Source organism: Engraulis encrasicolus, chromosome 13, assembly GCF_034702125.1.
Source record: "Engraulis encrasicolus isolate BLACKSEA-1 chromosome 13, IST_EnEncr_1.0, whole genome shotgun sequence".
Classification (NCBI taxonomy): Eukaryota; Metazoa; Chordata; class Actinopteri; order Clupeiformes; family Engraulidae; genus Engraulis; species Engraulis encrasicolus.
The window spans coordinates 52,327,497-52,350,274 of NC_085869.1; the positions used below are offsets into that span (position 1 = coordinate 52,327,497).

Below are 22,778 nucleotides of genomic sequence, written 5' to 3' on the forward strand. Positions count from 1 at the left end.
TAATAAATAATAATAATAAAATAAAACATACAAGTTAAATAAATACATGAAACAACAAAACATTCATTTGGGATGTGCAAAATTAAACAATAGTTAAAGTACATAAAAAAACTGTAAAAACCGTTATAAAATACCCAAAAAAATCTTTAAAAAAGAATACATTCGTAACAAAGTTCATACACGGTCCGTTTTAGCATACTCATGATAGTAACAGAGCTCTCAGTATATTTTGTCTCAGCACAGGGTTACTTTCACACTGTAGTGGGGCCCCCCTTTCCCGCAGCTCTTGTCTTTGCCGAAACGGCCTGGCTTACATAGCACATAAACACACATCAGTGGTGCCATATTTCGACTCGCTTCCTTTACAAGTACTGCTTGAGTAGCGCTAAAGTGTTGGTACTGTGGAAGGCAAAGTGTGGAGACAACACAGTTCCCTTCCTTGTTTAATATCACACTGACATGAGGCATGGTGTTCTGTGATTCAGAGACTGAGTATATACACTCACCTAGTTGGAGTAGTAGTGTATGTACTGTATCGTATGTGTTTTTGCACATACAGTAAATGTTTAGATTGTGTGTGTGTGTGTGTGTGTGTGTGTGTGTGAGTGCATCCCAATATGTGACCTTGCCTCCTCCACTTGCCTCCTCCACTTGCTTCTCGTCATGATGACATCACTGACAACAGCATTATATTTCAATATCTTGCAAAAGCTCAATTGTAAAGTCTTTTTCTCATTTGCAATTGGGATGGTGAATGACAAACAGTCCCGCAAAAGTTGTTGTGGCGAGGCTGACAGCTGGGAAACTTTATCGTTTTTCTTCACGGAGGAGGGGCCAGGAGGCGGGACGAGGAGACAAGCACAAGTGGAGGAGGCAAGGTCACATATTGGGATGTACCCTGTGTGTGTGTGTGTGTGTGTGTGTGTGTGTGTGTGTGTGTGTGTGTGTGTGTGTGTGTGTGTGTGTGTGTGTGTGTGTGTGTGTGTGCGGGTGGGTGTGTGTGTGTGTGTGTGTGCGTGCGTGCGTGTGTGTGTGTATGTGTCTGCGTATCTGTGTGTACATGTGCCTGTACCGCACATGGATTGTAAAGGGAAATATCTAATCAAAGTGAGGTTGCACTGGCTCCCTACTAGACTTGGACATAGACTGAGAAATGAAGGAGAAGGACAGTAGTGAGTTTTACCGGTTCTAAAGTTCTTGTTTACAAAAAGGCAATAGTGGGACGGAGCACTGATCTCTGCGCTGAGAGAAGGTTTGACTGCAAGTGTTGTGAGTAGTTGTTGACGTCCGCATTCTTGATTTTCTGCAGAGAAGAGTAAAATGTTCTGTTATAGACATTTCATGAATTGTTCATATCGATCCACAATGGACCTAATTTCATAGGAATAATTTCACTACCCTGGTTTGTTTCAACAGTCGAGGAGGTCAAAGAAGATTTTGACTTGAGTCAAAGGAGAGACGATAATGAATTGTGGGAGTCCATCTGAAATGTATGTACTCTGGGACAAAGAGTGATGCTTGTGCATGTGCACGCGCGTGTGCATACGTGTGTGTGTGTGTGTGTGTGTGTGTGTGTGTGTGTGTGTGTGTGTGTGTGTGTGTGTGTGTGTGTGTGTGTGTGTGCGAGCGCGCACGTCTCTAACATTCTATGTTAAACGCCCCAAAGTAACACAAAGATGCTACAGTATACTCATGGTAAAGCAGCTCCCTCTGCTGGCGCTTCAAGAAAGTGTTTTTCTTTCTTTTTTTAATGAAAAGTACCTCTATTGTAATGTGCCCCTCTACCACCTCATGGGTTATGGGCTACAGACACAATACAACTCTAACCCCATCAGTTGCAACACATGACAAATTACTTTCAACCCACTGATAGCAATGTCCGACATATAGGCTACGTATATTAGATCTACCTCATCAGTAGCGATGCTTGACAAATTCCTTTCATCTCACTGATAGCAATGCTTGACAAATATATTCGTTTTTACCTCAGCGGTGGATATTATGTCTTGCAAATTACTTTCAACTCAGCAGTAGCCCAACATGACACATATATTACTTTTGGCAATCAAATCCCTGACAAATCTACGACCCTTCCTGCTGTGGCCTTGGGGAACATACATGCAGTATATCCTGTGTCTGAAACTCCTTCATCTTTCAACTTCATTTTGTTGCTGCCAACAGCACTGGCCAAAGCAGTGCTGTCCAAGAGAGAGGCGAAGGGGGGATTTCCTAAACTCACCACATGGCATTGACATGTAAACGCTCTTCAAAAGAGGAAGGTCTGTTGCCTGACCCCCACCAGCACTGTACTATCACTTCATTCAATTACGTATAATCGAAAACCAGACGTTTCATATGTGGGTTTTGTGTTTCCACTAGACAAAAAACCCTCCTGATAGGAAAACAATGAGGTATTTTATGTGAAGGGCTCACACAATAGAGATGGAGATGGAATTTGTTTATGATTAAACCATGTGAGCAAGGAACTAATATCCTTGACTCCTAAAACAAGGCGGCAGCAAGTACATTGGACGAATTCGCCGCTCCAACATGGACTAATGGTAATGACAAAGAAGAACAATAATATGTACAGTACACCAATGGTCAGAATGTCACCAATAAACACAGTACATGAAATATGTGTACCCGAGGTCATCTTGCACAGTCTGCCTCTCGAGGCTTGAACTCACAACCTCCAGTAGACCTCTGGCTTGGGATCATGGGAGCTATAGGTGGGACAACACTGAGCTCAGTTGCTATCGCATCTGTATGCGGCTTCAGGAGGGAGATTAACTAACGTTATACCACCAAACTCTGCTAGCAGTTTGTTGGCAATTCTTTACTCATGTATGATCTAAAATGTAATGCGCACTGTTACACCACCAGTAGAACGCTGTAATAGTCGTTGGAAAGACTTTACTACCATAGTACTACACTACTATGACATTACACAGAGTCTTTAGTAATACATTTCGACTGGGTCATTGCCATTCTGGTATGGAAAATGTATAGCAGTGGCCATGTCTTAACAGGATTAAACATAAAGTGTCTGGGCCCAGCTGTGGCTTAATTGGCTGGGCACTGGACTGCTATGCGGGGCGACCCCGGTTCGATTCCCAACCTGGGTAATTTCCCGATCCTCCCCCGTCTCTCTCTCCCACTCATTTCCTGTCCCACTCTTCACTGTCCTGTGTAAATAAAGTTGAACTCCCCCCTCCAAAAAAATATTTAAACATAAGATGTCAACAAACCAACGCTGACAAACAAATCATCTGACCTCTTATTTGGCCTGCTGTGGCTGCTGAGGCTGCTGCTGCTGCTGCTGCTGCTGTTGGTGATGGGAGTTAGGGTGGTGGTGGTACTGCTGCTGCTGCTGCTGCCTCTGGTGCTGCTGGGGGTGATGGGGGTGTGGGTGCTGCGGAGACTGCTGATGCTGCGGGGACTGGTGACGGTGGTGCTGCTGCTGCTGCCTCTGGGCGTGGTGGTGGGGGTGGTGGTGCTGAGGGGATTGCGGATGGTGGTGGTGGTGCAGCTGCTGCTGGGAGTGGGAGTGGGGGTGGGCAGCAGGGTGGCCTCGGGATGCTCCTCCCCGGATGCCGTGGCCCATGCTGGGAGAGCCCTGCTGGCCGTGGTGGTGCCCTGCCCGGATGGGCTTGGCTACAGATACGCAGATGATAAAGATTAGGTTAGATTATTATATTAGGTTGTATTCAGGTCAGAGGTAAGAACGGGTAAAAAAATCCAAGCCCGAACCGACATGGGCCCATGGGAATTGGGCCGGGCCCGGCCCGAGGCCGACTAATTATTGGATGTGTAGGCCCGAGCCCGAGGGAAGCCCAAAATTTCAAATTTTATTTATAAGGAGGGGTGATCTATGATAACAAATCAAAGCCCTTAAATTAAAGCCATTAAAGTATTTTGTTACGAAATCTAAGTTAAATAGACTGTATAAACATGCAGGCCATCTTTTATATTTCTGTGTATGCTGCACTGCAGTGCACAGAGGTTACATTAAGCGATAATCCATCATTGACGCTTTTTTTAAGAGTTGGCGGAAAATTTTAAGGGCGTCCGTCATTTTGACCGGCTGATCATTGGGCCATAAGCCACAGCAGCAGTACGACCTTAAAAATCTAGCGCGGCACTTTCACAGAGAGAGACAGCGAGACAAAGAAGAACAACGACGCGAGCAGCAGAACAGGAATGAAGGAGTTCTTGAATTGCCATTGCAAGAGTTTATTAGGCTACAGTATGTGTCGGGTTGATGAGGCGACCTCTGTTTTTTGCAGACCACGCGTCTCTCGTGGCCAAAACACGGCCGAAATGCCTCAGCGCACTGTGATAGGAGGGAGAGGCGAGGGAAAGCGCGTGCATTCTAGCAGCAGGCACTGCACTGCTGGATTATCAACTGACGTGGAATATTATTAACGCACAGCCTACATAGCCTATTTATTTATTTAAAAAAAAAAAACAAAACAAAAAACTGTCAACGATAGAGAAGCCGAACCCGACCCTACCCGAACGTAATGAGTGACATTTCAGGCCCGACCCGACCCGAAATTGGCTCGGGTTCGGGTTCGGGCTCGGGCCTGGGCCAAAAATCATAGGTCTAATTCAGGTCAATTGTTATTGCACATACAAAATACGACACCTCAGCCATGGAGTGAGATAGGGAGTGGAAGGGTGAACCTGCAATCCTCTGATCTAAAGTGAATCTTCTTAGTCACTAGGCCACACTGGCCCGTCACAACAACATCAATGAAACACAACATCTATGGAAAATATAGGAATTGGGTGGTTTGAGAAGGATATAGCTGAGTGGGGGCGGGTCTTAGTTACCATTGAGGTTTCATTAGTCTATTTCATTTCTTACTGTAATACTAAAGGGGCGTTGGCAGGCTCATGATGATGCCAAGGGGGTGTTAGGATGAGGTTTAAGGGGGCGTTTCTTCCAAAAAGGTTGAGAACCACTGGTCTCCTCACTCACCGATCTGTGCCATGTGTGCGCGCCTGGCCATGTTCTTGTTGCGCACCACCTCCTTGATGCGGTCCACCTCCTGCTGGTACCTCTTGCGGTCGCGCATGCCGCTCTCCTTGGCATCCCGCAGCGCCGCCTCCAGGGCCTTCACGCGCTCCACCGTGGCCCGCAGACGCTTCTCCAGCTTGGGCAGCTCGCAACGCAGGTCCGCATTGTCACGCACCAGCTGTGGATGGAGAGGGGGAGGCAGCCAGGGAGGGATGGACGGATGGAGGGAGAGAGAAAGAGAAGGATGGAGAAAGAGATGGGGAATACAGAGTGAGAGATAGAAAGAAGAAGGGAGAGAGAGGGTGTGTGTGACAGAGAGCGTGAGAGAGAAAGAGAGAGACAGAGGGAGGGAGACAGGGAGAATGAGAGAGACAGACGGAGGAATGTAAAAAGGTTGTCTTAAGGAGTACTTTCTAGGCTAAGTGTAACAGGTAGAGAGAGAAACAGCAGAACGAGAAAATCAGAGAATGAGAGAAGAGAATGAGAATGAGAGACCTGTACCTGCTTGTGGACCTTGGTGAGCTGTTCCAGGTTGTTCTCTAGGAAGATGATCTTCTGCTTCTGGGCCAGGCTGCCACCAGCCTCATCACACTCCAGCTCTACACTCTGGGCACGGCAGAGGGCAAACACATGCATTAGATTTCATCATTAACACAACTGGCATAACAATGTTTTGCAGCCTAAAGCTGCATGTACACCAAGAACGACTTATGCTACCTGAGTGACAGAAGTCATTATTTCTCTATGGAGGGTCAGCAAATAAAGTGACCAAAGCGAATTCGCCGGGAGCGAAGCGACCTGAGCGACCAGAGCGATTGCAATTAAAGTCAAGCTAATGTTATGGTAATGAGCTATGTTCATAAGAACATTCAACGATGAATGTTCATATCTCTGAATGTTCCTGGCTGACAAGGCAGAGCTGTTATGTGATTAGCTAAATCAAACATATCAATGTCACAGAGTGAATAAAGCAAATTATTGGCGAGACTGCTTCAGCGGCCTTGGCTACTTGGTGTACTGTACACACAGCTTAATGGTTAAAATGCCTTGAGGAGGTCGGAGGAGAGCAGGATCAAATTCCGTAGGACACTAGCCAATACCCTGTACCTCCCTGTACATAAACAACTGTAAGTTGCTTTGGATAAAAGCATTGGCAAAGTATTATGGAATGTCACAAATGTATAGGTCTCAAATGGTGTCCAAAGGGTCATTTATTTGTACCAAATCTTGTCTTACACACAAAAAATGTCAACAGCAATACTGTGATTGGAATATTAAGTAGTTGCCTATATGGAACAACATGCCGGGTGTCAGGTGGTTAGTACACTACCGTATGTACTAGGGTAGGTTGATGTGAGATAAGTTAACAATTGAGATTTACCCACAATCAGGCCAAAACTATGTCAAACCAAGATCACTCATAGAGTGCAGACATAAACCAAGCCAACTGAAATCAACAAACAAAATAGAAGCAATACATAAACAAACCCCTGCAGTGCCATAGCCTCCTTGGCCTAGGTAATCAGTCATTTAAAGAGTTTATGAAACGAAAACAAAGTAAAGGAATTTGACCATTTCCAGGACAGATTCTGAAAGTTCTAAGCCTTGTGAATTAAATGGGATATTGTCTGGGTGATATTTTGTCCTAAAAGTCATGTTAAAACGTTCCCAAAAAGTGTTTTTTTGGTGACATGCAAATTTTATGCAAATGATATGCGTGACATAGAAGGGGTGAGTTCACCTCATTCCACCTTGTTCAGATCAATGGCGGCTAGTACCAAAACAAAGCGCAGTGTCAAGCAGTGTGTTGCTGGAGAGCCGAACGGTGCCAGCTGCAAAAATGGCTACTTGACAGAAGGAATATCTTTGCACAAGTTCCCTTCTGTGAAGAATGATGGAACTGTGGCCAACAAGGAGAAGGCTAAATCAAGCTAGGGCTCTGTGGATCCAATGCGTGGTTTTGAAGCAAGCTTGTGGTCACTGTTGTGCTCGGCACATTTCCACCCCTTGTGCTTCACCACAAATGTGGAGGTCGCGGGCATGGTTGGACTGAAGAGAATGCTATTGCCTCAAGCAGTTCCAACAATTGACATCGCCGGCGTGCAGACTGAAACTGCCCCTGTTTTACCTTGTCCATCTGCTTTGTATGTTGTTTTCAGGAAAGGGTAATGCACATTACATGCCAAACCATTGCGAATGCTCTCGGAATATGCACTTTTTGTTGATTGCCATTCAACTGGTCAATATATTGGTTTTGGGAGGATATCCGCGCATCAGCGTGGTGCTCTCGGTCGAGGACAGCCAACTCACAGACTGGGCTACAGTAGGGCTTTTTCTGAACGGGGAAATAGGGGCGCTCCACCCTCATACCTCCGTGGGTGCACCCTCATACTTTTATTTATATATATATATATTTGAGCGCCCCTAATTAATTTCTCATTCATGGGGGGGAACACCCCCCTTCACCCCCTGTAACCTGCCATGATGCTCCCTGATGCCAAAAAAATCCTAGAAAAAGTCCTGCTACTGCTTAGCGAATAAACGGAGATGCACATAGCGTAGGCCTACTTTGAAGCGTTGATTGTTTGTTTTTAGTATTGTGGTGCATGTGTGGCTGACGTTTGGACACACCTCGTCAGGCTGAGGGACACGCAACGCCTGTGACTTTGAGCACAAAAAATAATAATAATGATAAACGCTAAAAAATATGCTGAGGACTCTGGGCTATATAGGGTGTTTTTCCAACAGCCTAATACCTCCGTTTTTTCTCTAGTTGATGATATTTTTGCATGTAGCCTACATGCATTTCAATCACACTATATCGCGCAATTGAATCAAAATGCCCCCCATTTGTCAACAAATACACATGCCATGTCATCTTTGGGTCATGGCAAAGTGCGCAACCGTAACCATAAACATAAGAACTGTCAGGCTATGTCAACAATCGTCACTTCACCTGTCAGACATGTCACTTTCTGCAGATGTATCAGTGCCTCTGAAATAGATTTGTGCTGCTGTTTTTTTTTCTCATGAGGTTGGATGTGTGGTTTTTCGACACACTGATGTTTGTATCAGAATTTTGGTTCCTTTATAAGATGTGGGTCCATCAAATGTGTGTTGTTTTCTCACATCGCCATACTAGCAAACCAGGGACTCCCCTCTTTGATGTCACAGCCCAGCTCATTAGTCACACCAAATTTCACAGAATTCACACTTTGAGTTGCCATTTTCACAAGTTCCTCCAGGATGATTGGGTTCAAAGTCTCATCGATGCTATCAGAAAAAACAAGGCTTTAATGGGAATGACCGTTTGTTTTCGTTTCATAAACACTTTAATTCTCACAACCAGCTCATGAAGAAAAGCGCTTGCTGGAGTGAGAGCTCCCTCTAATGGTGAACTCTGGCAACAACAGATGTGTTCTATATTTGCACACTTCATGAGAAAGGATGTAGACCTCCTCCCTATGTGTTAACAGCTAAGCCGTTGTCTTGATGCTGACTCAAACACACACCCTGGGCTGAGGAGTGATGTGTGTATCATCCCTTTCCCCTTGAGGAGGTACATGAACTTCCTAAAGCATATTGTCAGTATTTTAGCCAAGGGCCCTTTTTCTACATTTCCTTTCTCACAGCGAGAGTTGCCCGTCCACATGGTCTGTGGTACCTAGTGTTGAGGCCACGAGCCAAGGTGCGATGGGCACCAAGCCACCTGACATATGAGGGAGGCTGAAAAAGTCAGTTCATTTTAGACATCATGGAAATTCTTACTGTGGCTCACACTAAAGGACGCATAAGGGAACATGAGAGGTGATCCAGCCCTTACTTTTAAATGTTCCCTTACAATACTAGGGTTATGTTATATAAGCCATGGAAACAATCGTGTAGATGCTAACTAGATTAAATTAGATGATAGAATTGTAGGTTTACTTTAGGTTAGACATTTTGGACAATAAGCTGAAACATACAGACAGGGCCAAAGATATGGGATGGTCAAGTTTGTAAAAGTCAGATTCAAAAGTCTGCAGTTTGTAGTCTAGGTAGTTTTACTTTAACTACAGATATTCTATAACGAAATGCAGTCTTACCATTTTCACACGAGTATTGAGCTCATCAATAAACGACTTCCGTAGGTTATGAAGCATTTGAAGTTCCTTAGCCTGTGAAGAAAAGACATAAAATTATGAATACTGAATGCAGTATATCTACTGTTCTCATACTACGGTAAGTTACATAAATAATACAACATCTACATTTCACTCTCCAAAGCAGGTATTGATTGGAGTGATTGTCAGAGTCTGAATTACAACAGAGACGTATTCATATTTGCTGAATGGAACTTCAAAGGGCAAGGAATCGGATGCATTAGAGAGTAGAGGAGAGACGAGAGTGGTAAATTAAGGTGTCTAGTAGCATTTGAATACACAAATGAAATAAATAAACATTGCATGACAAAATAAAAATATAGCATATGCTAGCATACAATCTGACATTGGGCACCAGAGATTAGGCAGCTGATGAATGTGACTGTACCAGCGTGTCCACTCACCACAGTCTCCTCAAGCCCCTTCAGGTCCTCCTTGGCCTGCTCTCTCTTCTCATTCAGGAGACTACAGGGCAGACACAAAGGTTGAAGGAGGGAGAAGGACTAGGATTAGTGACCAGCAAAGAGACAGGACTAGAAAGTGTAAAGTGGCACTCTACTCTGTCATCTTAACGTTCAATGAACAGATTTGATAATTGTTGCAACCAGTACCATTCCGGTAGTAAGCTATAGTTTTTGGTGCTGATTTTTTTCTTGTTCCCACAAGACACAGGACCAAGATTGCTTTTGCTAACCCTATCTAAGGCAGCAGAGTATATAAGACATATAGGAGCACAGGTGCATTCATGACAGGCAAATGTTTCTTCAGCGTATGAATGGCCACATAAAAGTGTTGACAAAGTAGATGTACATCCTAGGCAAGTGCCAAAAATGTAACAGAAGAAATATGAGCACCTTCAAAACAGATAAGGTTTTATCAAAATACACAGCCAACAGATTTCTCCATGTGTGTACTTGTACAGTATTTTCTTTAGGTCACACGAGGAGGCCACGAGACTCACACAAGCTTCTGAAGCTTCTGGTCCTTCTCCTGCTCCTGCTGCTTCAGCTTCTCACAGTCAGACAGAAGCTTCTTCTGCTCCAGCTGCAGTGACTCGTTCAGACTGAGGAGACAGGTACAGGTAGAGAGCTGCTATTATAGCCAATAATATACAACCAGAGATGGTGGACGAGGTAGAGATAATTCAAGCCCCTTCTTTTTGACATCAGGCAAACTACCCTTTAAGAGACCAGTGGAGGTTGAGAATGAATGGAGTTCCCTTAGCACATTTGCGTTGGTGAGGCGTGCTTTAATTTATCTTGCTCTAACATTCTGACTATCTTTATTATAGCTTCATGATTTTTTTTTCACACACCTCAGCTGGCAGGTGGGTTGGGGTCCCTAATCAGGACAAAGTTAAATGGACATTGTGCACTGTGCAGGGTTTTTTTTTCTGATTATACCCAAAAAAGCCCTTGAATCTTGAATACTACTACTACTACTAATAATAATAAACAAAACAAAACAAAGTTCCAAGTGTTCCAGCTAATCATAAGTGTACAATCAATATAAAAATAATATGGAGTGTGTTATATGTTACATGCAGCTTTTCCAAGTGCCATTACAAAAATGTTGTGTTGGCACCTTTACTGTTAGTCATTGTTTGTAAAGTTAAGTGGCTGCAAGTGAACATTTTGCAGTAAAGATTTACGTAAGCCTGGCCTGCGATGGAGAACATAGTCAGAAGGCCAACCACAAGTATGGTATAATGGTGTTGCTTTTAAAAACTCCCTTACTCTTTGAGTTCGTCGAGGATCCTCTGCTTGGAGTCGATCTCGTCTCGGAGGCGTGACAGCTGCTTCTGGTGGGCTTCCCTGTGGCCCTCCATCTGCTCCTCCAGGGTCGCCTGCAGGGGGACACACAAAACCACACACAGCCTTCTATAAAACTTTCACTATTTGTTTCAATTAAGGAAAATTGTGAGGGTGCTGGACCAAATGTTCAACTCAAATTTCCAGAAAAGAGGCCGCACCTTGCATAACATTGCCTCTACGTATTTTTAGCATTAAGTTCAACATTGTTCAACAATATAGATTTTATTTGGCTCAAATTCATTCTGAATTGAATATTTAATCCGGAACCGGGAGGGAAACAATCTGATACACTTCTCAGAATTAAGTCCAGTTGGAGTGTTTCCTGGAACTGTCTAGTTATTTAAGATGGTGCTCTTTGGTGACAGACTTGGTTGATTTCAAAAAAGTTTTAGAAATACCAAGGCACTCATCTTCTTTGTAATTAGAATGCCTTTATTTTGTTGGGCATAGCATGATTAAAATACTTCATGCCCAACAAAATAAATTCATTTTAACTACACAGAAGATGAGTGCCTTAGTATTTCTAAAACTTTTTTGAAATCTGATACACTTCCTTGGAAACTTGGACTATTTGTCTAAAAGTAAGTTACAAAATTGCTGCAAGTAACATTTATAATTCAACAATATAAGTGGATTTTCTTGCTTTGAGATGATCATTGAGGTGAGGGCACCAGCGGAGGGGCTATTTACCTTCATCTCCTCCGCGTCCTGAAGTCTGCTCATGTGCTCCTTCTCCTTGTCCATCACAGAAACCTCATGCATTTTTTCTAGAGAGAGACAGAGAGAAAGAGAGATGGAGAGAGCGATTTTTGTATTCTTCTTTTCTGTGTGTTGTAGTATGTTATGATTTCTAGCTCCGTGTGTATTTACTTATACCTTGTGCTTGCAGCTTGGCCATTTCCTCCATGAGGGGTGTGTGTGTGTGTGTGTGTGTGTGTGTGTGTGTGTGTGTGTGTGTGTGTGTGTGTGTGTGTGTGTGTGTGTGTGTGTGTGTGTGTGTGTGTGTGTGTGTGTGTGTGTGTGTGTGTGTGTGTGTGTGTGTGGGTGGTTGGGAGGATGCACGTGTGTGCATGTGCGCTTGCATACAGTGAGGAGAATAAGTATTTGATCCCTTGCTGATTTTGTTGGTTTGCCCACTAATAAAGACATGATCAGTCTTTAATGCTAATGATAATATGTATTCTAATATGGAGAGACAGAATATCAAAAAGAAAATCCAGAAATTAACTCTAAAGAATATATAATAATTTATTTATATTTAATTGAGGGAAATAAGTATTTGATCCCCTGCCAACCATTAAGAGTTCTGATCCCGCAGATCAAATGGCACTTCCAATGAACTTGTTATCTGAATTGAACACACCTGTTAATAGTAACCTGCACAAAAGACACATTGAATCTGCAGAATCAGTCCATAGAATCAGTCAATCAATCAAAAATAAACTCGCCAACATGGGACAGACCAAAAAGCTGTCAAAGGATGTCAGGGACAAGATTTTAGATCTCAACAAGGCTGAAATGGGCTCCTGGATATTAAAGAGCAAACTGTTGGTGCATTTCTTCCCAATTTTAGGACATACAAAATGATCATCAATCATCAATCTCAGGCCTGTCTCTGGTTCCATACAAGATTTGACCTTGTGGGAATTTAATAACCAGAAAAAAAGGAGATAAAGCACCTTAAAACTGTATGGGAGGAGCTAGGAAATGATCTCAAGGCAGCTGGGACCTCAATCACTAAGAAAACTATTGGAAATACTTGATACCACAGCGGATTAAAATCTTGCAGTGCATGTATGGTACCCCGGCTTCAGAAGGAACCTGTTCAGGCTCACCTGAGGTTTGCCAATGAACATCAAACTGGATTAGGATATGATTGGGAGGTGCTGGAATCAGATGACACCAAAATCAAACGGTTTGGCATTAACACAACTCGATGTGTTTGGAGGAAGAGAAATGCTGCCTATGATCCCAAGAACAACACCTTCTCCAACATCATAAATGAAAGTGGTAACATTATGTTTTGAGGTTGTTTGTCTGGCCAAGACACAGGACAACTTCACATCGTCAAGAAATGGATGGAAGGAGACATGTAAACGTACAATGCTGCATGCCAACCTCTTTCCCACCACCACTAGACTGAAGGTGGGTCATGGATTGGCCTCCCAATATGATAATAATCCATAACATACAGCCCAAGCAACGAAGGAGTAGCTCAAGCAGAAGCATATCAAGGTCATGAAGTGGCCTAGACAGTTTCCAAACATTAACCCTATACTAATCCTGTGAGGGGAACAGAAGCTCCCATTTGGCAAGCTACAGTCATACAACTTAAGTGATTTAGAGATGATCTGCAAAGAAAAGCGGACAAAAATACTTTCTAATATATCCACAAACATTGTCATTAACTGAAAGACACATCTGACCTCTGTATGAGAAAACAAGGGCTTTGCCACCAAGTAATTTTGTCTTCTTTGACTAGAGGGGTCAAATACTTATTTTCCTCAATGGAATACAAATCAATTAAAATATATTCTTCAAAGTCATTTTCTGGATTTTCTTTTTGATATTCTGTCTCTCTATATTAGAATACATTTTATCATTAATATTATAGAATGATCATGTCCTTATTAGTGGGCAAACCAACAAAATCAGCAAGGGATCAAATACTTATTCTCCTCACTGTATGTGCGTGCCTGTGTGTGTGCATATGTGCATGCGTGCGTGTGTGTGTAAGCAGCTTGGCCAGCTCCTCCATGAGGTGTGTGTGTGTGCATGCGTGCGTGCGTGCGTGTGTGTGTGTGTACATTGTGCCTGCAGCTTGACCAGTTCCTCCATGACGTGTGCATGTGTGTGTGTGTGCATGCGTGAGTGTGTGTCTGTCTGCGTGCGTGCGTGTGTGTCTGTATGCGTGTGTGTGTACCTTGTGCCTGCAGCTTGGCGAGTTCGTCCGTGGTGTGTGTGTGTGTGTGCGTGCATGCATGCGTGCGTGTGCCTGTTCCTCGGTGAGGTGTGTGTGTGTGCTTGTGTGTGTGTGTGTGTGTGTGCGTGCGTGCGTGTGCCTGTGTGTGTGTGTACCTTGTGCCTGCAGCTTGGCCAGCTCCTCGGTGAGGGCATCATTTCTCTCCTCCAGCTGCCTCTTCTTGTGTTCCAGGTTCTGCATGTAGTCCGTCAGAGACTTGATCTTCGCCTGCAGCTGGGAGAGGAACACACACAGCACAGACACAGCATGTGATATAAGGTAAAGAACACACACACACACACACACACACACACACACACACACACACACACACACACACACACACACACACACACACACACACACACACACACACACACACACACACACACACACACACACACACACACAGGGTTTTTAAAGGCTCTTCTAGGGACGTGCATTGTAAATTATCTTCTGTCTATCTGTCTCTCTCTCTCATTACATCTCTCTTGTTTTCATTCGCCCATGTCTCTCTCTCTCTCTTCTCTTTCTCTCTCTCTCTTCTCTGTCTCTCTCTCTATCTATCTCTTCCGTTAGGGTTTGCCTTTTGCATTTCCTTTCATTTTGCTCCTCTATATCTCCATCAATTGCAACAGCAGCCAGCCAACCAGCCAGCCATCCAGCCCTCTCACTCGCCTGCCAGCCAGCCAGCCAGCCTCCCTTTCATTTGAGGCAAGAGAGCTGTATTGCCCTGCGCTGTGCTGTGCCGTGCCGTGCTGCTATTCCAGCTCCCCCGTCGCTCTCAGTTTCGCTCTAATGCCTCCAGAGCCTCCAGAGTCTGTGTTTCACCTGTACCTGTGATATCAGTAGTTGGCATGAGGCTAGTTCCTTCTCACTGGCCTCCATCTTGCCTTTTGTGTCAGCAGTACTGGTTCTGTAATATAATATAATGTAATGTAATATAATGTAATGTAATAGAATGTTGTGTATTCTACCTGTGATATCAGTAGTTGGCATGAGGCTAGTTCCTTCTCACTGGCCTCCATCTTGCGGTTTGTGTCAGCAGTACTGGTTCTGTAATATAATATAATGTAATGTAATATAATGTAATGTAATAGAATGTTGTGTATTCTACCTGTGATATGAGTAGTTGGCAGGAGGCTAGTTCCTTCTCGCTGGCCTCCATCTTGCGGTTGGTGTCCAGCTGAGTGCTCTCCAGCTGCTTGCTGCGGTTCACCAGGGACTTCACCTCTGACTTCATCTTGCTGATGTAGAGACGCGCCATCGTGAACTCCTCCTCTATCACGCCATTCACCTCCGTCATCTGGATACATAGATACATACATACATAGGCGCCGAATTAGGGGGGCATGGACTTTTTTGAACCGCGTAGCCCCTTAATGCACGCCGTACCTCCTGTGGCACGCTGTAATAGGCATTGAGCGTTAACTACTATAGTACTACACTACTATGACAGTGCGCAGGGCCTTTAGTAATACATTACGACTTGGTCATTGCCATTCTGGTAACAGCTCATTTATAATGCTGTGTCTTAAGGGGTTAAAGATAAAGCTGGAGGGGCAAAAACACTCCGGTAATAATGAAAATGTTGAATGTTGTCTTCTATCTGTCTGTGCACACACTTAAGTAATTACAACATTCTACAATTTTGACCTCCCAATGTTGAGCAATTCAGCGCCTTTGGATACCTTATAGATAGTCATGGTTACAGTGTTATTTCAGCATTTAGAAAGTCGATTTTCACCATCTAGTAGGAGCTTGTTGATCCTACAGTCTACGTAGACTGAAATCCATGTTTAAATATCTACACAGTAAATTTTCCAGGTAAATACAGCACCGATAAATGTATCATAAGCTAACTCTAGGAGGATAACAAATGTACTCAGTACTCTCCTCTCAGCGGCGTAGGGAATTTCACAACAGCTTGTTAGCAGAAACGCTGCAGGAAAGCACATTCTGCAGATGAAAATAAATCATGTATCATAGATAAATCATCAACATTAGCTACCAGTCCATGACTGCTATGAAAACACAGCTGGAGCAATAGTTTTGGTGAAGAGTAATGTTATTCCCGGCTCCGGAGAGTAAAAAGTGAAAAGTAAAAATATGAATCTATAGAAGTATTCTCTTTAACTCTCACCCTAACAGAGAGTTATATGAAGTAGAGGTAGAAGTACTCTAAGTCCCTGTGCACAACCACTGTCCAGGTGCTGGTGATGTGCAGTAAAAGCAATCCAAGTAAAGGAAGAATGAATCACTGCACACTGGTATTCTTTGCTGGTAGATTATTTCGTTTAGCTGTTGCTTCAATCAGGTTCACTCTGACATTACGTATGTCACCCATCACCTTTGGGTGATATGCGTAATGTAAGAATGAACCTGATGAAGCAACAGCGAAACGCGTTGTTCACCAAATAAACTACCAGCAAAGAATACCAGTGTGAGGTGATTCATCCTTCCTTTACTTAGAGGTAGAAGTACTTTTACAGACGTAATTACAGCACTATTAGTACGCTATTACAAAGTTGAAACCCGGTAAGGTAATACCATACCACTAGGGTTTTAATTACATCTGTAAGCAGGGCTCTAAATCAACTTTTTTCATCACCAGCCAAAATGGCTAGAAGATACCAATTTTTCCAGTCAAAGATTGACCACTAAATGGGTCAAAGTGGTTATTACCTTGGTCAGCCCGACTTCAATTTCACCAGCTTTTAGCTGGTTGACTGGTGTTAATTTAAATCCGTGTATCATTCGTTCATTTGTTTTTTCGTTTTACAACAGAATTGAAAAAATGCATTTGATTTTTTGTTTTTCCCTTTTCAAAACCAAAACCAGAAATCGGATTATGGTTCGTTTTCTCGTTTTTTCCATTCTGCACCTCCAAACGGAAAATCCTGGCGGAGTTGGTTGTCAGGGAAACCAATCGCGAGCCACATTAGTAACCATTTACCGCGTAGTAACAGTATATCACTTCATTCATTGAGCGTAAGGATACCTAATAATGGCTGGTTTGAAAGAGCACTGTGAGCTCATAGAGCAAATGTTTCGGTCGGGAAAGACCCATTCCGAAATGTCTGAGACATTACGAATTATGGGAGTTAAGGGCTCATCGGAGATGTCTGTGAGGAGGTTCTGTGGCGAAGTAGGGCTACGACGGAAGGGGCACGTTCAAGACCCACAGCAAAATGAATTCGATGTGATTTTGATACCAATGAAGTGTAGCGGTACTCACAGCCTTGAGGTCGCTGGTGCCGATGACGCTGCCGATGTCACTGAGGTCCCTGAGTAGGAGGTTGAGGATCTCGGCGGCCCTCTTCTTCTGGTGGCCCCCCAGCTCTGTCACCTGGACCAGCTCCCTCTCCACCACCAACAGGGACGCCTACGCACACACACACACACACACACACACACACACACACACACACACACACACACACACACACACACACACACACACACACACACATAACACACACAGACACAAGCACACGCACACGNACACACCACACACACACACACACAAACACACACACACACACACACACACACACACACACACACACACACACACACACACACACACACAGGGATAGATTACTGCACGGGCCTACTGGGCCCAGGCCCAGGGGCCCAACGGTCAAGGGGGGCCCTGAAGATCTAGCCTCTATATTAACATGTTCATATTGCGATAAACTCATACTTTTAACAACTGCATTTTCAAAACTTCCCTCCCGACAACCTGCACCCTCCCGACTCTCACATCTGTCCTAAAACTCTGAATCTATTCGTAAACTAGCAACATCGATTCAGGGGGCCTTTCTTGTTGTCAGGCCCAGGAGCCAATGGAACCATAATCCGTCTCTGCACACACACACACACACACAGACACAGACACACACACACACACACACACACACACACACACACACACACACACACACACACACACACACACACACACACACACACACACACACACACACACACACACACACACACACACACACAAACCTAAGCATACCTGAAAATATACATACAGTTCCAAACAGGGGTGCATTTCTCGACCGCATTTCACGACAGCGTCGTTGCTAACCAAGTTACCAGTTTTCCATTAGGAACACACTACAGTATGTTGCTAACTGGTCAGCAACAATGCTTTCAAGAAATGGGGTCCAGGTTGCATGACACACACACAAACACACGCATCAGTCCTCAGTCCCAAACACACACATATCCTTTCTCTAAAACACACACAATACACGGAGATACAAATTGTTCCGTACGCTCTTCTGTGCGAGCTCCTCGCTGAGCTGCTCGTTGCTCCTGCCCCTCTCCTCGGCCTGCTGGCTCTTCTGGTCGTAGTTGACGGCCAGCTCCTCCAGGGCCTGCAGCACCTCCTTCACCTCCTCCTTGGAGGCCTCGTGCTCCCGCTGCAGACGACACAGGTCCACCTGAGCCTTCTCCTGGTCACGACGCGACGACGCGAGCAGCTGTTTGGAGGAGTGGAGAAGGAGAGGAGAAGAGAGGGGTGGAGAGGAGAGGAGAGGAGATGGGACACTAGGTTAGGGTAGTTTATTATACAGCACAGTATAGTCTACTCTAGTACAGTATAGTATAGTATAGTATAGTATAGTATAGTATAGGTGTAGTATAGTATAGTGTAGTACAGTATAGTACGTGTACAGGTGAAAGTAGACCAGTGCGCACAGGTTCGTAGTACCGGTATGACATTTATAGCCGATGCCCAGTACCGGTAAGAGAACAGGGTTAATGCTGGCCAAAAACACACATTTGAAAAAAAATAAGGTCTGCAAATTAGCAGAGAACACATACCACAACACTATGCCATTTGAAACAAGTGTTCTATCAAGAGACACCCAAAATAGTCATGCAGCGATATTGATCTGAAGTGCACGTGTTTATTTTGTCTGTGTTTTTTTGTTTTTGTTTATTGTTTGTTTGCGGGTGGGGATGGGGGGAGGAGGCTGTAGCACCGGTAAAATGTGAAAACTACTTTCACCCCTGCAGCCTACTAATCGAATAATAATAGGCCTACTAGGCCTACGTAATGATAATATTTTATATAGTGCCTTTCATAGAAAGAAAGACATATTCAAGGAAAGTTCTGCCCACATTTGCTTCAAATATGCTTTTACGTTTCTGAGGGATAGGCCTACAGGCCTTATTCATTGGGTTTAATCTCACTCTCTTCTCTTTTATTTCTCTCTTTTTTCCCCTTACTCCAAGTTTAGCATTAGAGTAGCATTTTGGAATTCTTGTTTGCGGATGCATTGGAATGTTTGCAAACATCCGAAATCCACCTAATTGAGCGACCAGTTAAGGAAACAACATGGAGTGTTAGCCAGTCAATGCCCCAATGGGCGACATGTCAGTACCCTATTACGTTTTTTTTGTTTGTTAAACTATTTTTGTGTCCTTGATATCCTACCTAGCTAATGGTGGCATTTGTTTGTTTACATTTTGTGAAACAGCTTAACAAACTATAAATGAAGTGCTGCTCGTAAGTTTACATAGGCTACACTCTGGTTAGCTTATATATTTAGTTTGGTCGTCATTTTTCAGAGGTTATTAATGATGACTATCTGTCTATCACTTATGGGTATTGCTTGAAAATCAATGAATACTTACAATTTGATGGTGTTGGTAAATATATATAACATATATGTGAAGAGACAGCATGAATTCCGGAAATAATGAATGATTAATATATATATATATTTTAATATATTAAAAATATATATTTGATTTGATATATAATCTTCATTATTTGCCTTTTATGTGATAGCATTACGTATTTGCAAACACCACCAAAGTGTGTGTGTGTGTGTGTGTGTGTGTGTGTGTGTGTGTGTGTGTGTGTGTGTGTGTGTGTGTGTGTGTGTGTGTGTGTGTGTGTGTGTGTGTGTGTGTGTGTGTGTGTGTGTGTGTGTGTGTCTCGTGTGCAGGGATGGACTGGGACCGAAAAATGGCCCAGGATTTTTTGCCATAAACAGGCCCCCAACACATACACAGGCCACTTTCATACTATATCTTCACTGGCTGAATCCACTGTCAAAAATTGGTGATGGACCAATGGGCCTCCCCCTCTAAATTGTGGGCCAATTCTCAGGAAAACAATCACAACTGCAACAGTACCGAACCCTGGGGAACTCTGGCCCTCCGTGAAAGTGCCGTGTATGCCAGATTACCAGTTCAGCCCTGGTTGTGTGTGTGTGTGTGTGTGTGTGTGTGTGTGTGTGTGTGTGTGTGTGTGTGTGTGTGTGTGTGTGTGTGTGTGTGTGTGTGTGTGTGTGTGTGTGTGTGTGTGTGTGTGTGTGTGTGTGTTAGGGTACCTAACATCACAATTTCATGGTAGAGCGAGTGACATTAAAGGTACTTTGCCATTTCACCCACCAGTTCTATTCATGCTGATTCATTTTTAGGGTATAAAAATGTGCACATTATACTGTGTTTGAAGCATGTTTTAGACAATGACAGCCTCTAATAAGATGATTACTTTGCATTTTGTATTCAAATGGCCTTTCACACTTTGCCATGATGTCAATGGGGATGAATCAATTGTTCTCGACAGACAAAAAAAAGAGAGACAGAGAGACAGAGGGAGAGAAAGAGAGATTGTAGAGGGATGTCAAGGGAGGAGTGCAGCTCTCGAACCCTGAAGCACAGTGCAGTGCTACAAGATAACTGTGGCTTTAACGGACCTGTTGTCATGGGAACGCCATTCATATTCAAATGGTAACAATCCACTTTGGTGTCGTCCAGGAGAAAATTACATAGCAACAAAACTATGTGTGTATTTTTCTCTATAAATGTACCTGACTTGAATTCTCAAATAGCCTTGGCGGGCGCTTACAATGCTTTGCTTGCCTCTGCCACTGAAGGTGTTATTTTAACCTTTGGCCAGTAGGAGGCAGTGTGTGCTTCCATTTCCATTTTACCGCTTTGCACTTTCAATATTATTCCAATCCTTCGACTCTTGCATGGAAATGCATGAAAATGCCATCCATCCTTCAGTCCCTTGATATGAGGCTGGGTAAGCAGTGACTGCAGGCAAAATCCATATTTCATGATGACGTGCTGAGCACACGGATGCAGACTTAGCTTACAGCAATGGGGCATTTCTATAGTGGAACAGCTGACAAAAGTGTAATGGTGCCTATTGGATCTTGGAAACCATATAAAATGCTGGAAAATAGTCCGTATTTATTAACCATGCCGTGTAAAATATTCATGCTTATTTGTCTGAGTGAGTGTGTAATGGGTATTCATATATGCACAGGTGTGAATACCTTTCTGTATTCATGCCTAAGCCTGCCTATATTTTTTTAAACATAGCATTTGGACAGTAGGCATATATACATATTATACATGGAGACTGCTCTGCATGTGTGTATATGTACATATGGCCATGTGCATCCCAGCATATACTCTGTGTGTGTGTGTGTGTGTGTGTGTGTGTGTGTGTGTGTGTGTGTGTGTGTGTGTGTGTGTGTGTGTGTGTGTGTGTGTGTGTGTGTGTGTGTGTGTGTGTGTGTGTGTGTGTGTGTGTGTGTGTGTGTTTGTGTGTGTGTGTGTGTGCGTGTGTGTACATCGTTGTCTGTGCTCACCTCATCCTGTTCCACCATCTGCTGCCGCAACTCCTCAGCCAGCTGAGACTGTTGGTTGATCTCATCATCCTGAAGAGAGGAGAGGAGAGGAGAGAGGGATGAGATGAGAGGAGAGGAGATAGGGATGAGGAGAGGAGAGGAGAGGAGAGGAGAGGAAAGGAGAGAGGAATGAGGAGAGGAAAGGAGAGGAGAGGAGAGGAGAGGAGAGGAGACGAGAGAGGAATGAGGAGAGGAGAGGTGAGGTGAGAGGGATGAGGAAAGGAGAGAAAGAAGGGAGGAGAGGAGAGGAGATGAGAGAGGGATGAGGAGAGAAGAGGAGAGGAGAGAGGGATGAGGAGAGGAGAGGAGGGAATGAAGGGAACAGAGGAGAGGAGAGAATGAAGGGTGCAGGAGATGAGAACAGAAGACAATGGACAGGAGGAGAGAGACAAGACGAGAGAGGGGTGGAAGAGGAGAGGAAAGAATGAATGGAGCAGATGAGAGGAGGAGAGGAAAGGGGAGGAGAGCGGGGACAGAAGAGAGAAAAAGGGGTGAGGTTGATAGAGAAAAGAGTGAAGGAGAGGAGAGGGGAGAGAGTTGAGAAACGAGTGGACAGAAAACAGAGGAACAGTGAGGAGAGAAAGAATGGAGAGGGGGAGAGATGAGGTGAGGGGGAGGAGAGAGAATAGAGAAGAGAAGTGGAGGAGTGGATGAGTGAAGAGGGGAGAGGGGGAGGAAAGAGGAGTGAGAGGGGAGTTATTTTCACACGTGTGGAGGAGGGGCTCAGAAACAGCCACACTTCATCAATGCTGCTCAAATACCATGGCAACCACCGCCAAAGCAACAGTAGTGATGCCCAAAAAGTGTCAGAACAGAGATTATGATGTAGTGCAGTTTTCTATGTGATTGCTGGCTGGTTTTCATCATGTGACATACTCAGGGTGCGATTTGTTGATGAACCAGAAGGAGGGACAAGTTTTGGATTTTAAGCATTATCAATGGAGTTACGTATATACCGCAAACATTAAAATCCTGTGGAGGTATCAAAACCAGAAGGGGGGACAATCCCCCCCATCCCCCCCTACAAATCGCACCCTGGACATACTGCAACAACACAGAATGAACAGAATGGTATGGATACCAAGGGACACAAGAGGCATACGATCTTGTTTTACTCACATATATTGGTATATATATACAGTACAGTATATCACTAGCATA

General features: G+C 44.0%; 1 protein-coding gene across 1 annotated transcript in view; it reads right to left on the bottom strand.

Annotated features, from left to right (window-relative positions):
* Positions 1-1,188: 1,188 nt before the first annotated feature.
* Positions 1,189-22,778, bottom strand: part of kif5c (kinesin family member 5C) — an 81,219-nt gene continuing 59,629 nt past the window's right edge. Inside the window, exons 13-27 of the mRNA XM_063214704.1 lie at positions 21,579-21,647; positions 18,234-18,440; positions 17,186-17,329; positions 15,062-15,250; positions 14,061-14,178; positions 11,673-11,749; positions 10,905-11,014; positions 10,130-10,231; positions 9,573-9,633; positions 9,112-9,183; positions 5,528-5,632; positions 4,988-5,204; positions 3,563-3,657; positions 3,278-3,466; positions 1,189-1,303 (exon numbers count right to left, since the gene is read on the bottom strand). Of these exons, the coding sequence (XP_063070774.1) occupies positions 3,281-3,466; positions 3,563-3,657; positions 4,988-5,204; positions 5,528-5,632; positions 9,112-9,183; positions 9,573-9,633; positions 10,130-10,231; positions 10,905-11,014; positions 11,673-11,749; positions 14,061-14,178; positions 15,062-15,250; positions 17,186-17,329; positions 18,234-18,440; positions 21,579-21,647 (1,752 nt within the window). The 3' untranslated portion in view covers positions 1,189-1,303; positions 3,278-3,280. The remainder of the gene's footprint in view (positions 1,304-3,277; positions 3,467-3,562; positions 3,658-4,987; positions 5,205-5,527; positions 5,633-9,111; positions 9,184-9,572; positions 9,634-10,129; positions 10,232-10,904; positions 11,015-11,672; positions 11,750-14,060; positions 14,179-15,061; positions 15,251-17,185; positions 17,330-18,233; positions 18,441-21,578; positions 21,648-22,778) is intronic.